General features: G+C 35.7%; 1 protein-coding gene across 1 annotated transcript in view; it reads left to right on the top strand.

The window, feature by feature from the left end:
* The window catches only part of BTAF1 (B-TFIID TATA-box binding protein associated factor 1), a 95260-nt gene that overhangs the window by 15131 nt on the left and 56059 nt on the right, over positions 1–24070 (top strand). The window contains exons 2-12 of the mRNA XM_025990631.2: positions 2488–2611; positions 6955–7069; positions 8657–8803; positions 13522–13685; positions 17247–17383; positions 20071–20200; positions 20467–20535; positions 21975–22064; positions 22721–22816; positions 22914–23090; positions 23912–24052. Of these exons, the coding sequence (XP_025846416.1) occupies positions 2488–2611; positions 6955–7069; positions 8657–8803; positions 13522–13685; positions 17247–17383; positions 20071–20200; positions 20467–20535; positions 21975–22064; positions 22721–22816; positions 22914–23090; positions 23912–24052 (1390 nt within the window). The remainder of the gene's footprint in view (positions 1–2487; positions 2612–6954; positions 7070–8656; positions 8804–13521; positions 13686–17246; positions 17384–20070; positions 20201–20466; positions 20536–21974; positions 22065–22720; positions 22817–22913; positions 23091–23911; positions 24053–24070) is intronic.

The following is a 24070-nucleotide window of genomic DNA, read 5'->3' on the forward strand; positions in this document are numbered from 1 at the left end:
TAGATAGCCTTGAATTAATAAGGAGAAATATTGTTTCAGCAGGTGGGGGATGTGTCTGTGTGTAGTGTATATATAAAATAAATTTTTAGCATGTCTTATAAAATTAATTTCATCATAATCACTCTGTGTGCCATTCCGTATATTGGAAGCAGAAACTGTGTTGTACTCTGCTTTATACCTCTGGCTTTTTTATTACCTCACATATTTTTCTTGAAATCTGTCTTTCCTACATACCTTTAACTATAAATCTGAACCTTACCTCTTAGTGTTGTGTTCTGAAGCACTTGAAAACTTTTCCTAGTACCCTTACCATTCTTGATGGAAAAAGATCTATTTTAGTTCTATTTCTTACTGCTTACAATGATTTTGTGATTAGTGACTGACTAGTTTGATAAATACTACCAGAAAAAAGAAAAGAACAATCCTTCCCATTTCATTTGTCTCTTAAAGGTTTTTCTTATAAAAGGCTTTCAGAGCTTTGTTGTGTAATTTTTTAGCTCTTTGTGAAAAATAATCCCAGAAGTAAAATATGAGCTTCATTGCAGTTTATTAATGCTTAATGCTCATGGTTAGCTTTGGGACCTTACTTGCTTTCTCTTCCTCATTGGATAAAATTTGAAAATGTATTCACTAAATCTCTCTTGTATAGGATTGGGTAGTCAGTATAACTTTGTCATTCTCCATCTTTAAAACAATTTTTTTTGCAGATTTATTTATTTTAGAGAGAGAAAGCTAACACACGTGTTCGCCATGCACATGCATATGCAAGGTGGGGGAGGGGGCAGAGGGAGAAGGAGAGGAGAAGCAGACTCCTTGCTGAGTGTGGACCCTGACTTGAGCTAGATCTCACCACCCTGAGATCATGACTTGAGCTGAAACCAAGAGCCGGATACTCAACTGACTGAGCAACCCAGGTACCCCATCCTCCATCTTTTTAGAAGTACCCATTTATTCTTTATATGAAGTATGAAGTTGCCTTCTTTTCATTACCTGTGGCATTCACTTTGCCTTACTGAGCCTGATTAGTAGTGTGACAGGAAAGCTAGACCTATATTATAATATGTGGATAGCTGGTGGTAGTTACTTGTGACTTTGCCTTTCTAAAACCTTAGGATTTTCATGTATCACAGTAACACTAAAGTCATAGTAAGTGTTCCTTTTTTTTTTTTTTACCTATTTCAGGTATATGGCACTGTGGTGTTATTCCAAACTTTATTCATTGGATAAATGGCAGAATTGGAATTTGAACTGTGTTGTTGTGGCTCTAGAATTGGTGCTGTTATGCTATATGCTTTTGGAGATGTTTTTCTTGGCGATCTTATTTATTGCCATTGTTTGTTACTTGTATACAAATGATCCCATATACCTATATGTCTTTATTCTCAACTCTTGTTGAACTTCAGATCTCTAGTCCAGCTATCCTTTTTGGTCTCTCCTAACTATCCTGTCCCTGCCACTAGTAAACTTGTCATCTATTTCCATATTTCCTTCACTAGTTCTTCCCTTTTTTTTTTTTTTTTTAAGATTTTATTTATTTATTCATCAGAGAGAGAAAGAGAGAGGCAGAGGGAGAAGCAGGCTCCATGCAGGGAGCCCGATGTGGGACTCGATCCCGGGTCTCCAGGATCTCGCCCTGAGCCAAAGGCGGTGCTAAACCGCTGAGCCACCCAGGCTGCCCAGTTCTTCCCATTTTTTAAAATGACATCTTCATTTTCTAAAATTCAGAATCTGAGAGTCCTTTCATTTCCTTGATATTTCATTATTACACCATGTGTGTTTATCCCCTGCAGCATCTCTTCCAGCTTCTTCCTAGGCTTCTTGCCATGATTGTAGTTTAGGTCTGTACTTTCAGCCTAAAATTCTTTAAAACTTTTCTTCCATTATACTTCATGCTTCACACTGCTGCCAGATTAATCTTCCTAAAATGGAGCTCCAGTTCCATTGCTTTCTTGAACAAGGCAGGACCTTTGTGATTGACCTATTAAGGTCCATCTCATATACCACTTATTTTATAAAGCCTTTTCAGTATTACACAATTGGGGATATATAGTATTTGCTCCCTCTGTTCCCATTCTTCAGAGCACTTTTCTTTTCTGACACGTTATTGTACCCTATATTCTAATCATTTTTGTACTTGCCTTCCTACTCACCCTACCCTCAATTACAAGTTCCTTGGGAGTAGAGATTCTCCTGTAGCCCTAGGATAGGTCTTCTTTCATTAATGCTCAATACATTTATTTATTCATTTATTTTTAAATTTTTATTTATTCATGAGAGAGAGGCAGAGACACAGGCAGAGGGAGAAGCAGGCTCCATGCAGGTAGCCTGATGTGGGACTCAATCCAGGGTCTCCAGGATCATGACCTGGGCTGAAGGAGGCGCTAAACTGCTAAGCCACCTGGGCTGCCCTGCTCAATACATTTATTGACTTAAACTTACATCTGTGAAGAAATACATTTCAGAGTAATCATATTTTTGTTATTTTAGGCTTGACCGTCTTTTTATTTTACTGGATACTGGCACTACTCCAGTTACAAGAAAAGCTGCAGCACAGCAACTTGGAGAAGTGGTGAAGCTCCATCCCCATGAACTAAATAACCTTTTATCTAAAGTAAGAATTCTTTTTTTCTTTTAGCATAATGCAATTGTAGAAATTTGTCTGTGGATAGAAATATAACAGTAGAAATTGTCTTATTTTGTTGGCAATTTATGGTCTTCATATTCTATTAAATATTCTACTATTTCCATATATATATATTTAAATTTGGTCTTTTTCATCACAAGATTTAAAATATTTTGGGTTTTTTTGCATCAAGTTTAATTGTCTAAGCAATTTGACAAGATACAGCCTTTTGCCTGTGGCACAAATTTGAATCTGACCCAATTTGTTTATGAACTAAGTTGTTAATCTAATTTGTTGTTGTCTGACTTGTTCTTAATGGCTAGTAATTATATCATAGTTGCTAGTCTTCAAAAGGATTGAGTACTCATGGGAAATGATTGAAATATATGAGAAACTAGTTATTACATTTTTATTTATCACCTATTTGAAAGTGGAGGCTTTCTGCTTTGGTGGATCAGATTTTCATAATACTTGCCCATATTCTTTCCCTAAGCAATGGCTGTATTTTTACTGAACTCTGGACTTGAAGAAGTGTGCCTATATGATGATAAGCAACACATTCCATGTGTTTAATAATTCTCTGCCATGCAGGGGCACCTGGGTGGCTCATTTGGTTGAGCCTCCAACTCTTGCTATTGGCTTAGGTCCATGATCTCATGGGTTGTGGGATCAAGCCCCACGTGGGCTCTGCCCTCAGTGGGGAGTCTGCTTGAAGATTCCTTCCCCTCTGTCCCTCTCCCTACACCTTCCCCCATCATATGTGTGCACTCTCTCAAATAAATAAATAAATCTTAAAATTTTTTTTTTTTCTGTCATGCAAAGTGAAAACTGGAGTGCTTTGTGTGTCAGGGGCCTTGAATGGGAAGGAGGATGGAAATAGGGTTGAGGAGCGATATGAAAATCCCAAGATACCTCTCTTCCTGCTGGTCTTACCCCTTCCTTTTTTTTAATTTTTATTTTTTAGCATTTTATTATTTGAGAGAGCATATGAGCAGAGGAGGTGGGGGGGTAAGAGGGATAGGAAGAAGCAGATTCCCCACTGAGCAGGGAGCCCAACATGGGGCTCAGTCTCAGGACCCCAAACTCATGACCTGAGCCAGATGCTTAACTGACCAAGCCACCAAATGACCCTTACCCCTTCCTTTCATTCTCATTTGTTCCTTCTTGATTCATATCAGTAGGAGTTATAAGCCCTTGTGAGTAGACAAATCTGTACTTTATGGTTCCCACTATGAGGGCTGACACTGACCGTCTTTTCCAGTATATTTCACATTTAGATATTATTAGGACTTTCTAACCAATATGTAGATGAAGAGACAGTGATTTGACATCCATGAGCTCCATGTTCTCAGAATGGAGAAGGATGCGTATTAGACAATATTAAATATTATACTCATGTAGCAGGATAGAGAGGCATACCCATTTCTTTCTTATCCCAGGGGAAAGATGAAAGACTGAATGAGCTGAAACTGAAAACAGTGAGCAAAACTAATCTGTGCTGAACTGAGAAAAGGTTTCCAGCTTTCTAAGTGAATTCTGGTCTTCTTAGGTCCTGGCATATTGGCTGCCATGAAATAATTCCAAAAGAGGCATAGTTTGTTATACCTTCTCATCTCTTATCCTCATTTCTCTCCCCTCAGTGTTGTCCTGTTGCCTTTTGGTTTTGTTTTTTTAAACTACTTATTGTATAATTCAATTTCTTTATTGTACTATTTATTTGTTTGTTTATTTATTTATTAAAGATTTTATTTATTTATTCATAGAGACAGAGAGAGAGAGAGAGAGAGAGGCAGAGAGACACAGGCAGAGGGAGAAGCGGGCTCCATGCAGGGAGCCCTACGTGGGACTTGATCCCTGGTCTCCAGGATCACTCCCTGGGCTGCAGGCGGCGCTAAACCACTGCACCACTGGGGCTGCCCTATGTATTTTTTTTTTAAGACTTTATTTATTTATTTATTTATTCATTCATTCATTCATTCATTCATTCATTCATTCATGAGAGACACAGAGAGAGAGAGAGGCAGAGACACAGGCAGAGGGAGAAGCAGACTCCATGCAGGGAGCCTGACATGGAACTCGATCCTGGGTCTCCAGGATCACGCCCTGGGCTGAGGGTGGCACTAAACCACAGAGCCACCCGGGTTGCCCCCTACTGTACTTTTTAAAAAAGTTTTTACTTTCAAGAAATCTCTACACTCAGTCTTACAATTCCAAAACTAAGAGTTACGTGCTCCACCCGCTGGGCCAGCCAGGCATCCCTCAATGATTTTAGATATGTGCAATCATTACCAGTCTAATTTTAAAACATTTTTATTTCCCCAAAAAGAAATTTCATGTGCATTAGCAATCATTCTCCTTCCCATTCCTAGTCTTAGGCAACTCTTAATCTACTTTCTGCCTATAGATTTACCTATCCTGAAAGTTTTATATAAATGTGATTGGTTTCCTTCACATTTAAAATAATATTTTTAAGCTTTTTTTATATTGAAGCTTATCTCATTACTTCGTTCTTTTTTTATTGCCAAATATTCCATTGTATGGATATGATATTGAATATATTATATGGATATACCATATCTTATTTATCTGTTCTTCAGTTAATGCACATTTGGGTTGTTTCCATTCTTTGGCCTTTGATGAATAATGCTGCTATTAAAATTCATGTACAAGTTTTTGTATGGGTGTATGTTTTTCTATTCTGTGTATAGAATTGCTGGATCCTATAATAACTATGTTTAATTTTATGAAGAACAAGGAGACTGTTTTCCAAACTGGCTCCATTTTTTTTTATACTCCTGTTAGTAGTGTATGAGAGAGCTGATTTTTCTACATCCTTGCTGATGCTTGTTATTAACTGACTTTTATCATTTCCATACTAGTGAATGTGAAGTGATATGTCATTGTAGTTTTGACTTGCATTTTCCTGGTGATTAGTGATGTTGAACATCTTTTCATGTGTGAATTGACCTTTGGTATATCTTTTTGAGAACTGTCTCTTTAGATCCTTTGCTCATTTCTTCTTTTGAGGAGGGGGCAAAGGGAGAGGAAGGGAGAATCTTTTTTTTTTTTTTTTTTAAAAGATTTTATTTATTTATTCATGAGAGACACTGAGAGAGAGAAGCAGAGACACAGGCAGAGAGAGAAGCAGGCTCCATGCAGGGAGCCTGACATGGGACTCGATCCCGAGTCTCCAGGATCAGGCCCTGGGCCAAAGGAGGCACTAAACCGCTGAGCCCCCTGGGCTGCCTGTCAGCTGGGATTTTGATAGGAATTTTGTTGAATCAGTAGATCAATTTAGGGAGTATTACTGCCTTAACAATTTTAAATCTTTAGATCCAAGAACATGAGGTATCTTTCTGTTTTTGTTTTATTAGAGAGCAGTAGAGAGAGAGAGAGCAAGCATGAGTTTGGGGCACAGGGAGAGGGAGAAGCAGGCTACCCATTTAGCAGGGAGTCCGAGTGGGGCTTGATCCCAGGACTCTGGGATCAGGACCTCAGCTGAAGGCATATACTTAACTGATTGAGCCGCCGAGGTGCTCCAAGGTGTCTTTCTGTTTGTTTAGATCTTATTTCATTTCTTTCAGTGGTGTTTTGAATTTTTTCTAGTTTTCAGTGCATGAGTCTTATACTTTAAGTTTATTTTTAAGTATTTTAAACTTTTCTATTATAAATGGGATTTAAAAAAATTTATTTTCAAATTGTTTATTGAAAGTACGTAGCAGAACAGTTGATTTTTGTATCCTGATCTTATATCTTCCAATCCTGCTAAACTCATTTATTTTTTTTTCTGCTAGTTTTTACAACTTAACTCTTTGCATTAAGTAATGGGACTTAATGAAAATACGCATTTTGTTTTTTACTATATTAAAAGATAGGTTATTTTTTAAATGCATTTAATTATTTTTTAACTAAAAGTTTTCTGTTTCCTTTTTTTTTAAGATGTGATATTTCCTGGGGGATCCCTGGGTGGCGCAGCGGTTTAGCGCCTGCCTTTGGCCCAGGGCGCGATCCTGGAGACCTGGGATCAAATCCCATGTCAGGCTCCTGGTGCATGGAGCCTGCTTCTCCCTCTGCCTATGTCTCTGCCTCTCTCTCTCTCTCTGTGTGCCTATGATAAATTAAAAAAAAAAAAAAAAAAAAAAAAAGATGTGATATTTCCTGTGAATGATAGAATCTTATAAATGATGTAATTTCAAGATTTTTTATATAAATTTATATATAAAGCCCAAGGGCTGATAAATTAAGAACAAGTAAATTTGTATTTCTCTGTTCTGGTTACTTTGAACAAATGATATTTTTGGTTTAACTGTTTTGTCTTATGGTTTTTTAAGGTGTTGATATATTTAAGGAGTACAAATTGGGATACTCGAATTGCAGCAGGACAAGCTGTTGAAGCTATAGTGAAAAATGTACCTGAGTGGAATCCAGTACCAAGAACCAAACAAGGTGCTTTTAAGTGGTAAAAGTAGTTTGCAGTAAAATCTACCTATAGAATTAACTATACTGCACATTTTATATTTTAATAATTTAATGATAATTATCTAAAAATTATATTTTAAATTTTAATGATTAGATAATAAAATTTAAAGGCTTAATTTTCAGGTGTAGCTTTGTCAGGAAATGACAATAAGGTGATTTTCACCATGCTTTTAAAAGACTACTAAACTATGTTTTTGTGTATGTTTTTTAAATTATTAACTGTACAGTATGCTTGATATAAAGAGATTATTGCTTCCCTCAAGGAATTTATGTCCTAAAAACAGAAACTAAATCAGTGCAATGTAAATATTTGAAGCAGTGCTTTTTTCTTGTTGCTGGGAGAATTAGTGTAATTGTTTTCTAAATTTAAGCACAATTATGTGTAGCTATTTGGAGGGGCCTTTAGTTTTTAATGTGACCTTTAGATGTCTTTGGAAATTATTTTTCTGACTGCTTGCAACAATATTTAAAAATGATTGTATGCTTTTAAAAATTTATAAATATATACATCTCAAGTGAAAATTTAACTTGGTGGTGCAATTTGATTTCATTTTCAAGTCACTTTGATGACATCACTTTTACCATGCATTTTATTTTAGCTTGTCTAAAATTTTTCTTTAATTATATGGCATCTTTTATGTTGACTGTATTAATTTGTCCTCTCTCATCAAATGAAACATAACCAGAAAAAGTTATAACTTGTTTTAGAAAAGAGCTTTTTCTTTCTCAGCTTATTTTCCCTGCTTATTTTGGTATATAGAGATATTAGAACTCATATTCTTTTTATAAAACATTATATTAGTTATACCAGCATTAAGGTTTATGGTAAGGTTGCTTGTCATCACTGGAAAATTAAAGCAATTATACTTTAGTTTGATAAATGAATTATATGCAAGTGCCAGCTAAATAAACTGTTAAGTCAGTGAACAGTTACAATATGTTTAAAAATTTTTAATGGCATAACCTTTTTTTTTTTTTTTTTTTTTTTGAGGAAAGAAAACATTTTACAGAGGATTTTAGGCCTTAGATGAATATGTAATTTTAGCAGTTTATCAGGAGTTTATAATTTGCTCATATTATGAGGAGTCCTATTGAATGAATAATTGCTTTGTGTCATAGATATTCCTCAGGTATAGGGACAAATGATGCTTGTTGGCTTATATTTGAATATATTCTGTGAATATATTTGTTTTCCAAGTTAGCACTGTCGTGTACTCAGGCTGTTATTTTGGTATTTTTAAACAGTTAATGGAGACAATATGATATTTAACATATATATTGCCATATGGGATGCATTTCTTTATATAATAATGTGCTTTTGTAGTGAAAAACAGCTATACATACACCCACTGATGTTCTGATAGTTTGTAGAAGGGTTGCCACCAACTAAATAGTTTATTCATAAATAAGAGCTAATCATAAATCACAATACTTTTCTATTTCTGCTGCCTTTTACTTAAAATGTTACATACACAACCACCCCAAGTGTTGCTATTTTCTTTCATTCTACCCTTTGGTTTTGTGATCAAATTAAATATTTTCAACCTCATTTAGAATCTACTTCAGAAAGTGCTATGGAAGATTCACCTTCTACAGATCGATTGAATTTTGACAGATTTGATATATGTAGATTGTTACAACATGGGGCATCACTTTTGGGATCTGCTGGTGCAGAATTTGAAGTACAAGATGAAAAATCAGGTATGTAGTAGTCCTGTAGAAGAAAGTCTGAAATGTGTGTGTTTATCACTTGATATGCTACATATCAGTCATGCAAAGTCTTATTAATAGATGTTACAAAATGTAAATTGAAGTTTGTGGTTGGGAAAGAGGAGGCATTGTAGGTAGAGAAGATAACCAAAAGTACTTGGTCTAGGGTACCCGGGTGGCTCAGTGGTTTAGCACCTGCCTTCAGCCCAGGGTGTGATCGTGGAGACCGAGGATTGAGTCCTGCATCAGGCTTCCTCCATGGAGCCTGCTTCTCCCTCTGCCTGTATCTCTGCCTCTCTCTCATGAATAAATAAAAATTTAAAAATAAATGAATAAATAAATGTATCGAGCATTAATGAATGAAGACCTGTGTGTTAACATTAGTTAAGTAATAACTAACATTATTAGTTTCAGGGGTAGAATTTAGTGATTCATGTTACCTGGTGCTCATTACATCAAGTACCCTCCTTAATGCCTGTCACCCAATTACCTCATCCCACAAATCCACCTCCCTTCCAGCAATCTTCAGTTTGTTTCCTAGAGTTAAGAATTTCTTGTGGTTTGCCTCCTCGGTTTTTATCTCATTTTTCCTTCCTTTCCCCTATGTTCATCCTGTTTTGTTTCTTTAATTACACTTAGTGTAATACCCTCTGGTTCCATCCATGTTGTTGTAAACAGCAAGATTTCATTCTTTTTGATGGTTGAGTGATATTCCATTACACATACACAACCATACCTCCTTTATTCATCTGTTGGTGGATATCTGGATTCTTTCCATAGTTTGTCTATTGTGGACATTGCTGCTATAATAAACATTGGAGTGCAGGTACCCCTTAGAATCACTATGTTTATATCCTTTAGGTAAATACATAGTAGTGCAATTGCAGGTCATAGGATAGCTCTATTTTTAAGTTTTTGAGGAACCTCCATACTGTTTTTCAGAGTGGCTGTACCAGCTTGCATTCCCACCAGCCGTATGAGTGTTCCCCTTTCTCCACACACAGCTTTACCAACATCCGTCATTTCCTGACTTGTTAATTTTAGCCATTCTGATTGGTGTCAGGTGGTATCTCATTGTGGGTTTTTAAAAAAATTTTATTTATTTATTCATGAGAGACACACAGAGAGAGAGACAGACAAAGGCAGAGGGGGAAGCAGGATCCATGCAGGGAGCCTGATGTGGGACTCGATAAGACTCCAGGATCACACCCTGAGCCAAGGCAGATGCTTTAACCGCTAATCCACCCATGCATCCCTCATTGTGGTTTTGATTTGTATTTCCCTGATGCCGAATGATGTTGAGCATTTTTTCATGTGTCTGTTGGTATGTTTTCTTTGGAGAAATATCTGTTCATGTCTTCTGCCCGTTTCTGGACTGGATTATTTGGTTTTTGGGTGTTGAGTTTGATAAGTTCTTTATAGACTAGGCCTTTATCTGATCAGACATTTGCAAATATCTTCTCCTATTCTGTAGGTTGTCTTTGGGTTTTGTCGACTGTTTCCTTTGCTGTGCAAAAGCTTTTTATCTTGAAGTCCCAATAGTTCATTTTTGTCTATGTTTCCCTCACCTTTGGAGACGTGTCTAGCAAGAAGTTCCTGTGGCTGAAATCTGAAATCAGAGAGGTTGCTGCCTGTGTTCTCTAAGATTCTGATGGATTCCTGTCTCACATTTAGGTCTTTCATCCATTTTGAGTTTCTTTTTGTGTATGGTATAAGAAAGTGGTCCAGTTTAATTCTTTTGCATGTGGCTGTCCAATTTTCCCAACACCTTTTGTGTTTTTTATTTTTTTTTTCCCAACACCATTTGTTGAAGAGACTTTTTTTCCATTGGATATTCTTTCTTGCTTTGTTGATGATTAGTTGACCTTAGGGTTGAGAGTCCATTTCTGGGTTCTGTATTCTGTTCCATTGTTCTTTGTGTCTGTTTCTGTGCTAATAGTGTACTGTCTGAATGATTACAGCTTTGTAATACAGCTTGAAGTCTAGGACATTGCATTTCAAAGAACGAAACTCCACAAGTGACTCTGATGTAACTAGGATTGGGAACCCCAAGTTTTGGGCAACTCAGATTTTAATGCTGATAAGTCTCAGTATGCTGAACAGTGGTCATTTAAAATTCTCTAAATAGATTTTCTTTACATGTCTGCTTATCTGTGTTTTCTTATATATGAAGGACACATGCAGATTTAGTATAGGTGCTAGTTTGATTTTCCTTTGTATTTGTACAGGTTATTTTCTCCAGTAGGAATGAGAGGACTGATTTTGGGTTCTGTGTAAGGGTCATGGACCTGTGATCCAGCATTCTTCACTTTTGGCTCCCTAGTGTTTTTCCCTCAAGGTAGAACAGTCTTAAATTAAAAAAAAAAAAAAAAAAAAAAAAAAAGCTTTATTGAAATATAGTTCACATACCATAAAATTCACCCATTTTTAAAGTGTACATTTCAGGGGCAGCCCCAGTGGCGCAGCAGTTTAGCGCCGCCTGTAGCCCAGGGCGTGATCCTGGAGACCCTGGATCGAGTCCCACATCGGGCTCTCTGGATGGAGCCTGCTTCTCCCTCTGCCTGTGTCTCTGCCTCTCATTCTCTCTTTGCGTCTCTATGAATAAATAAATAAAATCTTTAAAAAAAAAAAGTGTACATTTCAGTGGTGCTTAATATATTCACAGATATATGCCGTCAATTTTAGAATATTTTCCTTATCTCAAGAAGAAACCCTATATCCTTTATCTATCAACCTCCTACTCCCTACTTCCTTCCCTTCTAGGCCTTAAGCATCTTTCTGTCTCTGCCAGTTCTGGACAGTTCTTATGAATGGAATCATATAATTAATGTGGTGTTTTGTAACTGGCTTCTTAGCAGAATGTTTCTAAGGTTTATCCATCCTGTAGTATATATCAGTACTTATTTCATTTTGTTTCCCTAAATAATTTTTTATTACTGTTACCAGATGTATCAGTTTTTTTAATTATGGTAGAATACAGATAACATAAGATTTACATTTTAACTATTTTTAAGCGTATATTTCAGTAATATTAAGTACATTTACATTGTTGTGAGCCAATCTCCAGAACTCTTTTCATGTTGCAAAACTGAAACTTTATACACTAGTCCCCCTTATCCACAAAGGACATATTTCAAGACCCCCAGTGGTTGCCTGAAACTGTAAGTAGTACCAAGCCATATGTACTCTGTTTTTTCCTGTACATACAGAACTATGATAAAGTTTAATTTATAAATTAGGCACAGTGAGAGATTGACAACAATAAAATAGAACTATTATAATAATGCATTTTTAAAAAATATTTATTCATGAGAGACACAGATAGAGAGAGAGGCAGAGACACACAAGGAGAAACAGGCTCCATGCAGGAAGCCCAAAGTGGGACTTGTTCCCAGGACTCCAGGATCACGCCCTGGGCCAAAGGCAGGTGCCAAACTGCTGAGCTACCCAGGGATCCCCATAATAATGTACTTTAATAAAAGTTATAAAAATCTCTCTTGAAATATTTTACTGTAATGTACTTACCCTTCTTGTGATGATGTGAGATGATAAAATGCCTATGTAATGTGATGAAGTAAGGTGAATGACCTAGGCAATGTGATGTAGCGTTAGGCTACTATTGACCTTCTGACAATATGTCAGGAACAAGATCATCTGCCTCTGGGCTAGACTTGTACCACAGAAAGTGAAACCATGGATGAGTGGGGGTTAAACAATTCCCATTCTTCTCTCCCTCCAGCCCCTAGTAACCACCATTCTACTTTCTGTTTTTGTGAATTTGACTATCCTGAGTACTTCATATAAGTAGAGTCGTAACAGTATTTGTCCTTTTGTGATTGGCTTGTTTTGCTTAAGATAATCTCCTCAGGGTTCATATATGTCATAGCATGTATCAGAATTTCCTTCCTTTTTAAAGCTGAATAATATTCCAATGTGTGTTTATGCCACATTTTGTTTATTCATTCACCCATCTGTGGATATTTGGGTTGCTTCTACATTTTGGTATTGTAAATTATGCTGCTGTGAACATGGGTATACAAATATCTATTTGAATTCCTGCTTTTGGTTCTTTTGGTTATATACCCAGAAGAGAATTACTGGATCACACTGTATTTTTATTTTTAATTTTTTTAGGAACTGCCAAACTGTTTTAATAGTGGGTATACCATTTTACATTCACAAAAATTTCTAGTTTCTCCACATCCATGCTGTGTTGGGGGGCCCATAGGTGGCTATTAAATTAAAATGCAGATTATGACCTGCTGAATGAGAATGCTCAAACTACCCGCATGGAATTGGCACATAGCCCCTCAACATCAAGTTCCCATTTTGTGGAAGTGAAAACCCCAGATTGTTTTGATGGAAGGCACGATTTCAATTCGCTCACACAAGGGAAATAAAATCACTTTGGGTATGGAGCCTTCTTTAAAAATAAATAAGTTTATTTCCATAGGAATGGATCTCATTTTACATATATTTGATAATTCATAGTAGGACAATGTGGGAATCTCAGTGAAAAGTCTTAGAGTGATTTGTTAGCTAGAACACTATTTTTAAATCATAGTTAGGACAGAGATAATGAATATGGTTGGTTTTATTGTCAGGAGGGGTGTTTTAATAGTTAAAATTAAAAAATTGATCAAGTTTGATCTTCATTTATTAGATTTCTTATCTGATTTGGAGGAAATCTGTTTCTTTTCTGTGTAAAGGTGAAGTGGATCCTAAAGAGAGGATAGCACGCCAACGGAAACTATTACAGAAGAAACTTGGTCTTAATATGGGAGAAGCCATTGGAATGAGTACTGAAGAACTCTTCAATGATGAAGATTTGGATTATACCCCAACTTCGGCAGCCTTTCTAAACAAACAACCTGTAGGTAAAATCTTTGGTTGTTTGATTACAAGTAATAATACAGAGGTTTTGTTTCATTTTTCCATGTAATTGCAATTAAAAAAATACTATTCTTAATTCTGCTAATTCCTGCTTGTTCCACCGTAATTTAGTGTCTTCGTAAATCGGATTTCTGATAACACATCCTAAAGAGACAGAAGTTCAGCCTATTGTAGACTCTGGATTGACAGATTAAAAAAAGCTGTGGTTGACTTTTTAGGAACCACTGCTACTGAGAGATCCTAGAGATTTCCTTTTTTCTTTAGTTAAAAAAAAATGTATTTGAGAGATTGAAGATAATAAGGGCTAGTATAATGATACTAGAGATCTTTAGATCTATGATTTGTTCTTTTGAGAAAGTAACAGACATGATAACACTTTCAAACAATACAAAAAGGTATACAATATGAAATAAAAGAAGTTTTACATAATTGTTGGACACCCATGTCTCCATGCCCCATAAGCAAGGGCATAAGTTACTGTACACAAGTATTTTTATCCTGTTAAGCCATATTTACATTTTCCCACTGCAAATAGCTGAATATGTAAGTATATATAGATTGATCATACACTTTTTTTTTTTTTACTTTTCTGCATATCCATTTAATTTTTTTAAATTGGAGATCATACATTTTTTTGATAGCTTGATAGTTCTGCTCTGTATTCCTTTCTTTTCTCTGTTTTTCCAGTTCCCCTTGGATGCGTACATACTGCTGCTTTGTTTTGTTTTTGTTTTTATTTTTTTTCCTGTTAATGTCCCAAACTGTTTAAGCTCCAGTAAAAGTTGTGGCTCTCTCCTCAGAAAAATTCACGTATAAGTGAAACATTACCATTCAGGGATTTGGTATTCTTTCCTCTTGCCCCTGCAGTATCTTTTAGCATTTCCTGGTCCTTGTTAAGAATTTCTGCTTTGTCCTGAAACACTTATCTTCTTTCTCTTTTGGTCTTTTCCTTTGCCTTTTATGCTAGTTGTTTTCTAAACCGTCAGAATTTGCAAACTCTTTTTTAGGGCTAAGGGAGTGTGTGTTGATGAATAGCTTTTGCAGACAAAATAATTGGAACATTCCAGAGGAAAAAAAGAGGTAGATGATAATAACACCAGGAAGGAACAGAAAGAAATGGGATACAAAGCATGAAGTAGAAATAAAAAAGAAAGAAGAAAATAGAATAAAGGAGAATAAAAATGTAATGTGATTACAATGTGGTAATTGTATATGGTATCTTAAGAAAAAAGGTGGGTCAGGTATATTAGAGAAAATGGACTGTTGACAGAATAGTTGTTTGTTGGATGGGCAACAGTCAGTTTGAAGTTGGCAAGATCCAAGTTGGATTGGCCTTATATGTCATGGACCTTTGGGGGAAGAGTTGTTTAATGCTACTTGTTGCTATAGTTTCATCACTATTTGTATTTATGCCAGTGTTCCCTACTATAGTAGGGCATCAGTACTAGTGACCCTGATTGGTTGTCAAAGTGTGGATTTCAGTTGAATCTTAATTAGATGAGTGCAGAAAGGATTTTTAGGCTTGAGTTCAAAATATTTCTACCTCACAGACTTTATAATGTCTCCCAAGAATGAAAAAGACAGCAAAAACAGTAGACAGGGTAACCTGGGTGGTGCATTCAGTTGAGTGTCCACTCAGGTCATGATCTCAGGATTGTGAGATCAAGCCCAGGGTCGGGCTCTGAGCTCAGTGAGGAGTCTGCTAAGGTTTCTCTCTCCCTCTACTTCTGCCGTTCCCTGTGCTCTCTCTCTCTCTCTCTCTCTCTCGTAAATACATCTTTAAAAAAACCCAAAATAAAGAAGCATAGAAGCAAAAAACATTAGAAAGTGACTGCTTAAGAGGGAAGGAGCATATAATTTGGGTTATGTTGACTATAGGGTGCTGGATCACTTAATGGCTGTAAGTTTTAGTTTTTTCAACAGATGATGATTCTCAGTTTCTTTTACTGATAATTATTTATTATAACTTTTGGGGTGGTATTATGGTTATTCATTGATACATTTGTGTGTGTATACATATATATATACATATACACACACACATATATATAGGTTTTGTTTTATTTTTTTTTAACTGATTTATTTTTTTTTTATTTTTAATTAATTTTTATTGGTGTTCAATTTACCAACATACAGAAAAACACCCAGTGCTCATCCCGTCAAGTGTCCACCTCAGTGCCTGTCACCCATTCCCCTCCAACACCCGCCCTCCTCCCCTTCCACCACCCCTAGTTCGTTTCCCCGAGTTAGGAGTCTTTATGTTCTGTCTCCCTTCCTGATATTTCCCAACATTTCTTTTCCCTTCCTTTATATTCCCTTTCACTATTATTCATATTCCCCAAATGAATGAGAACATACACTGTTTGTCCTTCTCCGATTGACTTATTTCACTCAGCATAATACCCTCCAGTTCCATCCACGTTGAAGCAAATGGTGGGTATTTGTCGTTTCTAATTGCTGAGTAATATTCCATTGTATACATAAACCACATCTTCTTTATCCATTCATCTTTCGATGGACACCGAGGCTCCTTCCACAGTTTGGCTATTGTGGCCATTGCTGATAGAAACATCGGGGTGCAGGTGTCCCGACGTTGGTTTTGTTTTATTTTAAATCCAGTATCATTAACATACAGTGTTATATTAGTTTTGGGTGTATGATATATTGATTCAACAATTCTGTATATTACTCAGCTCATCAAGTAAGTGTACTCCTAATCTCCTTCACCTATTTCATCCATATCCCCACCCACCTCCCCTCTGGTAACCATCAGTTTGTTCTCTATAATTAAGAGTCTATTGGGGTGCCTGGGTGGCTCAGTTGGTTAAGTGTCTGCCTTTGTCTCAGGTCATGATCCCAGCATCCAGGGATTGAGCCCCACATCAAGCTCCTTGCTCAGTTGGGAGTCTGCTTCTCCCTCTCCCTGTTCTTATGCTCTCTCTTGCTCTCTTACTCTCTCCCTGTACCCCTCTCTCCCTCTCTTGTTCTCCATTTCTCCCTTTCCCTCTCAAAGTCTTTCTTTTTTTAAAGCCTGTTTTTGGTTTGTCTGTCTTGTTTTTCTTTGTTCATTTGTTTTATTTCTTAAATTCCACCTATGAGTGAAATCTTATGGCATTTGTCTTTTTCTGATTTATTTTGCTTAGCATTATCATCTCTAAATCTATTATTGCCAATGGCAAGATTTCATTTTTTATGGCTGAATAATATTCTGTTGTATCTCTGTACCACATCTTTATTACTGTGGTTAATTTGAGGTATCACCTTTTTAAAACCCTCTCTGTAGGTTATGATCATACATTTTTGTCACATCTGTGACAATAAAAGTTAAGAAACACACAAGCATCTGTTGGAAATTGGAAGAATATGGAAAAAAGAAGAGAGTGAAATTGTGGTAGAGCCATACAACAGAATAGCACAATGCTGTCAAAATGTAGTTAATTTGGCTATAGTGAAATTCATAGACTTAGTCCTCTTCTGAGGCTATGACTATCGTTTATTTTAACTTCAAAAGTTCAAACTCAGCATTCTTTTATTCTTTTAGACTCTCCAGGCAGCTGAATTGATTGACTCAGAATTTCGAGCAGGAATGAGTAATAGACAAAAGAACAAAGCTAAAAGAATGGCCAAGTTATTTGCAAAACAGAGATCCAGGGATGCAGTGGAAACTAATGAGAAGAGGTAGTAATCTTTTTTTGCTTATTCATTTAAAATAGTGATGCTTTGTAGCTTAAATCTGTGTCTGCTTGATTTTTAAAAACATTTGCTGACTTTGTCTTTGGCTGTAGAGTACCTTTGGATTGTCTTGTCTATTGACAGAGATTATTTACTATTGGTGGGAACTAGGAGAATTTACATATACAGATTTTTTTGTTTGGATGGGGGCTGAAGCTCTTCCAAGGGACGTGCATTCCAAATAGAGAGAACAAGTGTAAATGCCTTAATCATAGACTGTTCAAGAAACAGAAAGAAAGGCAGTACGTCTAGGATAAGTAGAGAGAAGTGAGGGTGGTACAGAGTGAAGTCAGAGAGATGGTCTAAGGGCCACAAGTTAAGAATATTACTTGAGTATAGAACTGTCGCAGTATTATTTTACCTGTCTTCCAGCCTGGGGACTAAGCCAAATAACAGGTAATAATGCAGGTTTGTTTACCGAATCTTGTTGTAGGAAAAATTCTGGATATACCCACTGACCTTTTTCTTAATGAATTAATAAAAGTGATATCTGTGTATGGTTTGGAAAAGCACTCCTAAGAGTAGTTCAGAACAACCCTTCAGAAGCACTTTAAGGGATGTATTAAAATACAGATTTTCATACCCCACTCTGCTGTGTTGAATCAAGATCTTGGTCTAGACGTGTTTGAGTAAATGATAGAACGCATGAGGACTTACAAAGGCTTTTTGCAAGTGACAGAACCTTTTGTTTCCATTCACATAAAACTAAAAAGTAAGTTTACGGCATTTATTTAAAGACTAGATACAAAGGAGGAATAAGGGCAGTTCCGGTGGTGCAGCGGTTTAGCGCCGCCTGCTGCAGCCCAGGGCGTGATCCTGGAGTCCCACGTCAGGCTCTCTGTATGATGCCTGCTTCTCCCTCTGCCTGTGTCTCTGCCTCTCTCTCTCTGTCTCTATGAATAAATAAATCTTAAAAAAAAATCAAAAGGGGAATAAATAATAAACATCTATTTGGTGTAAATTTTTTTTTTTTTTTTAATTTGGTGTAAATTTTTACGTGGGGTTAAATTTCTTTGTTTGGGGTTCTTTTTAGTATGAAATTTTTATTAAGCTTTATTAAACAGCAGGTTTATTTTAAAAGAACAACTTACTAGGACTGCATTTAGTAATCTGTGTCTGTTGGCTTTTTTCATATAAGCAGATTTCCCCAAATATTTGAATATTGAAATAGTAGATCTTACTTTTCAGAGTTCATGATTTATTCATTCTGCAAATATTTACTGAATAGCTTCTAAGTGCCAGATACTATTCTAGGCCCTCAGGATGCATTGGTGAATAAAATAGATTAAAATTCTGCCTTCATGAAGCTTATATTCTAGAGGAAAAAATGAAGAAGATAAGTAAGTAGGGGCACCTGCCTGGCTCAGTCGGTAGAGCATGCAACTCTGGGTCTTGGGGTTGTAAATTTGGCCCCATGTTGGGTAGAGATAACTTAAAAAAAAAAAAAAGAAGATAAGTAATATCATGTTAATGGTAAGGATTAAAAAAGACAAAGGAGATGAAACAAGGAAGTAACATGAAATGTTTTGTGGGGAGAGAGTTTGGAATTTGGATAGCATAGTCAGGGAGGGATTCACAGAAGTGACTTTTCATTAAAGATTGGAAAGAAGTAAGGATGCTAGTCCTATGAATATTTGGAAAAGACATTACAAGTAGAGCCTGGAAAAAGAAACATGCCTAAAAAGTTCATGGGTAGTATGGTGACCAACCAATGTGGCTAGATTGGAGAGAATTAGAGGAAGAATAATAGGGAGTGAATTAGGGGAATAATAATAAGGAATGAGATTAAGGAGGGTTAGATTTCTTTCATCACATTTACAAAAAATGGTTGGCCAAATCTAATTATTAAGATGGGGGGGGGGATATTTATGGAGAATAATCCTGTATATACCTTAACTCTGCTAATTGTGAATACTGAATAGTTTCATTTGCCTTCTCTTTTGTAATGTTTTATTACTATGCTAGCCTCAATATTTTTGTTCGTTATAAAGTAACATTTCCTCAAATTTTCTGGATACATTTTTCATTGGTCAGTTGTCTCTGTTTTTCAAAAGCTAGTAGGATTATAGTATGTTACTCAATATATTAGTTTCCTCCAGGGTACAAAAGCCTAGAAAAGTTATGCTGGGTCAGATTTAGGTTGTTAGACCAAGATCATTTAAAACAAAAAGGAGGGATCCCTGAGTGGCTCTAGTTTAGCACCGCCTTCAGTCCAGGGCTTGATCCTGGAGTCCCAGGATCGAGTCCCAAATCAGGCTCCCTGCATGGAGCCTGCTTCTCCCTCTATCTGTGTCTCTGCCTCTCTCTGTTTCTCTCATGAATGAATAAATAAAATCTTAAAAAAAAAAAGGAGAAGAGCTGATTGTTGATAGGAAGTAAAAAAGACTTGTTAGATTTGAGATTCAGTTTGAAAGCAAGAATTCATGGATCTATTTTACATTCATCAGTAAGAGTAGGAGAGTATTTTTACCCAAAACTTTTTAAATGGTTAATCTTATTTGATATATGAAATTTAGGCAAACCATATAAGTAGAATATGGCAAAACATTGGTTCAAATGATGGATTCTGACATTCATTGTGGTTGACATTATTCTTTATTCACTTTTTAAAATGGTGACTTTTATTTTTTTAGCAATGATAGCACTGATGGGGAACCAGAAGAAAAGAGAAGAAAAATAGCAAATGTTGTTATTAATCAGTCTGCAAATGATTCCAAAGTCTTGATTGATAATGTTCCAGAGAGTTCTTCCTTAATTGAAGAGGTACTATTAAAATGCCCTGAGGTGTCTTTTGAAATCATTTATAATTTTTTCATACTAATATGATAGTAGATAGTATTTAATAATCTGCCCATTGAGAGAAATTTTATTGTATCTTTACTTCATTAGTAAAAATTTTAATTATTTAAATTTTAATTAAATTAAAATTTAAAAGCTTATTACTATAGATTTACAAATATTAAATTACTTAAATTATGAGCATAAATCGGAACTTTTGAATTAGTACTAATTCTGTTTTTCTTATTCAGACAAATGAATGGCCGTTAGAAAGCTTTTGTGAAGAACTTTGCAATGACCTTTTTAATCCCTCCTGGGAGGTAAGATTTCTTTATTCCAGCTTCTCTCAGCTCTATATTTTTTGTTTTTGTTTTTTCTAATGAAGGGAGCCATGTCAAACACAATCTGTTAGGGTCCCTATTCTTTCCCTGTATACCTCTCAGGATACTTACTGACCCAGGCACTTCATATCATTCACCTTCTAAGTAGAAAACTTGAGACTCATTTTCACCTTTCATATACTTTTTGGTCGTTATTTCTTTAGTGATCTGTTCATTTCTTTTCATTTTTTTAGCTGTAGTATCTCTGGCATATCTCTTCCAAATAGTAAAAACTTCCTTTTTAAGTGGACAATTTTAGTTAAGAGCAGTAGTTTCCATACCAGCTTGTTAGTCTCAGAAATGTAAATCTTGATCAGATCCCAGTATATAAAAGAGATGAAAGTGAAATTCCTCTGATTGAAGTTCAGGGTCGGTGGTCTCAAAGCATTCTGTCCTACGTTGGTTGGCTTCTGGGTGATTTAAAAAACAGTGCTCTGGAATACCTTTTAGGGGCATTTCTTCTCTTTGATGTCTTCTGTTTAAAAGTATTCAAGTCGTGAGTGCTTGGGTGGCTCGGTCAGTTAAACATCTGCCTTCAGCTCAGGTCATGAGTTCTGCATTGGGCTCCCTGCTCAGCGGGGAGTCTGCTTCTCTCTCTGCCCTTCCCCCCCTGCTGTCTCTCTAAAATAAAATAAAATAAAATAAAATAAAATAAATAAAATAAAATAAAATAAAATAAAATAAAATAAAATAAAATAAAATAAAATAAAATAAAATAAAATAATAAAATAAAATAAAATAAAATAAAATAAAATAAAATAAAATAATAAAATAAATAAAATAAAATAAAATAAAATAAAATAAAATAAAATAAATAATAAATCTTTAAAGTTATTCAAGTCTTACCGTAAATTGAATCTTAAGTGAGTGAATGCAGTGTCAGTGGCCCATTTGCTCCCTTCCAGATGATATTTCAGAAGGCCACAGGGTGACAGTGAAGCATTAGTCATGAGACAGTTGAATTCTCTTCCTTTCACACTTACTCTGGTAGCTTTGGAACTTAGTTTTAATATATATATTTCTAAAATATTGATGTTGGGTCTATCGGAAACAACATATGATTCTTTCCTCTCTTTTGCTGAGGATAATGCTGAAAGCAGGTAAAGGGTAGGGAAGTGACAGCCATATAGATTAATATCTTAGAAGGATTTTAGAATAATTGTTTTCTTAGCTTGATTTTAGAAAAATTCAATATAACCAAATCATGAAATTAATATACGTAATTTTTCTTGGATAGCAGAGGGATGACATATTCTGACTGTCATTTTGGTTTATTCTGATTTCTTAAAAATTTACTATCCCTTTTTCATATTGAAGAGAAGTTAAACTTAGTTTCTTAAGCATTTAGCCTCTGACATTTGCTTCTTGTTTGTTTTTAGGTTCGGCATGGTGCAGGCACTGGACTTAGGGAAATCCTTAAAGCTCATGGAAAAAGTGGTGGTAAAATGGGAGATAGCACTTTAGAAGAGGTATGTGTAGTAAAGGACCAGTTATCACTATATTTCAGTAGTTGAATTCTTTTCCCAAGCCAGGGAAGTTCCAGAGCTTGGGCCATGACATAGAAGTAATAAGTAGATAAATAATAAGAAATATGGAAAGCTGAATGTGAGGAAAAAATAAAAAGGTTGGGAAGAAGTCTGTTTACTAACATAGAAAGAATGAGCTCATGCGAAAGATATGTTCAGAAACACTAAGTAAAAAATAGATAGAAGCAAGAGTACTTGAGCCAGGATATAATGGACTGGAAAGTAGAGTAAGAGGGACAGGGGGATAGTTTAGAGGTCATTAAGCAGTATGTCTGGTGTAGCATGAGACACTGGTAGTAGGATAGATACATGACAGATATAATTGAAATCAGAGCAACTTGGAGTAGTTTCTTAATTTCTCTTGGAGTGCAAGTAACAGAATTGATGAATTTTAAAGATTTTGGTATGGTACATTTGAACCTAATTAATCAACAAACAAGATGTGGTTAATATCAGAGATAGTAATTGGACTATACTATATTTTGGTTATTGTCCAGTCTGTCCCAATATTTAGTTTTGATTTTGGACCTAATGTTTCTTCAACCCCCAATACAAAGTATGATCTTCATCTGTTAATTAAAAAATGATTGTTTTAACAGATGATTCAGCAGCATCAAGAGTGGTTGGAAGACTTAGTTATTAGACTTCTTTGTGTTTTTGCGTTAGACAGATTTGGAGACTTTGTTTCTGATGAAGTAAGTATCACCTAAGAGAGGCTTTGCCCAATCATATTTCAAATGTAATGGAATAAGTCTTTTGTAATAATGAGTTTTCTTCCTTTCTTGTTCATAGGTTGTAGCACCAGTTCGTGAAACTTGTGCTCAGACATTAGGTGTGGTGTTAAAACACATGAATGAAACAGGAGTTCATAAAACTGTGGATGTGCTGCTTAAATTACTTACACAAGAACAGTGGGAAGTTAGACATGGTGGTCTGCTAGGAATAAAGTATGCTTTGGCAGTTCGTCAGGTAAACACTTCAGTTTTTGAAGCATGTGTGGGAGAGTTATTTCCCCCCTTAGTTTATTTTCATTAAGTATATGAAATGGCCCTGGATTCTTAGTGTTAAAGATAAGCCAGCCTCTTTGAGGTAGTGTCATAGACCTAGGTGGTGCTAATAAGAATTTAAGTACAAATCAAAAGATGGTTCATTAGTTTTGAAAAACTGTTCCTGTTTCATAGCCAGACCAATTCTCAGAGAGGTTCCTAGTGTATGATCCTATGAGTAGCCCCTGTGGGGCCTCCTTTTGAGGAAACTGAAAGAATAGATTGGAGTTAGGAGAAGCAGGAAGGGATGGCTTTTCCTGCCTTCTCTCACACCCGTTTTGATTGTCATTGGTGTTGAATAAGACATACAAGTTGAGGTTCCAGCACCAGTGGTATATATGCGTGTGTGTTCAACACAGGGAGTTCATAGTTCTACTTGGAAAAATATTTTCTGATATTTTAAGCCACATTGAATAATAAAGTACTTGATACTGTTGTAGTCTTTTTCAAGTGGGATTAGTTACACATAGGCTTCTATTGATGTTATTTTTCTTTTTTGTTTATGTGATTCCTTTTTAATGAAGATTGGGATTTATGGGGCACCTGGCTGGTTCAGTTGGAGAAGCATATGACTTGATCTCAGGGTTGTGAGTTGGAGCCCCACATTTAGTGTAGAGATTACTTAAAATAATAAAACTAAAAAAATTAGGATTTATGCTTTCATATGATAAATTTAATAAAAAATGTTTAAGTACAATAATTGTATTATGGAAGATTAATCTATTTTGATACACTGTTTTACAGGATGTAATTAATACTTTATTGCCTAAAGTTTTAACTAGAATAATTGAAGGACTTCAGGACCTTGATGATGATGTCAGAGCTGTTGCTGCAGCATCATTAGTACCTGTGGTAGAAAGCCTTGTGTATCTTCAGACACAGAAGGTAAATTAAATTTTTTCG

This window comes from Vulpes vulpes, chromosome 15, assembly GCF_048418805.1.
Source record: "Vulpes vulpes isolate BD-2025 chromosome 15, VulVul3, whole genome shotgun sequence".
NCBI classification, from domain to species: domain Eukaryota; kingdom Metazoa; phylum Chordata; class Mammalia; order Carnivora; family Canidae; genus Vulpes; species Vulpes vulpes.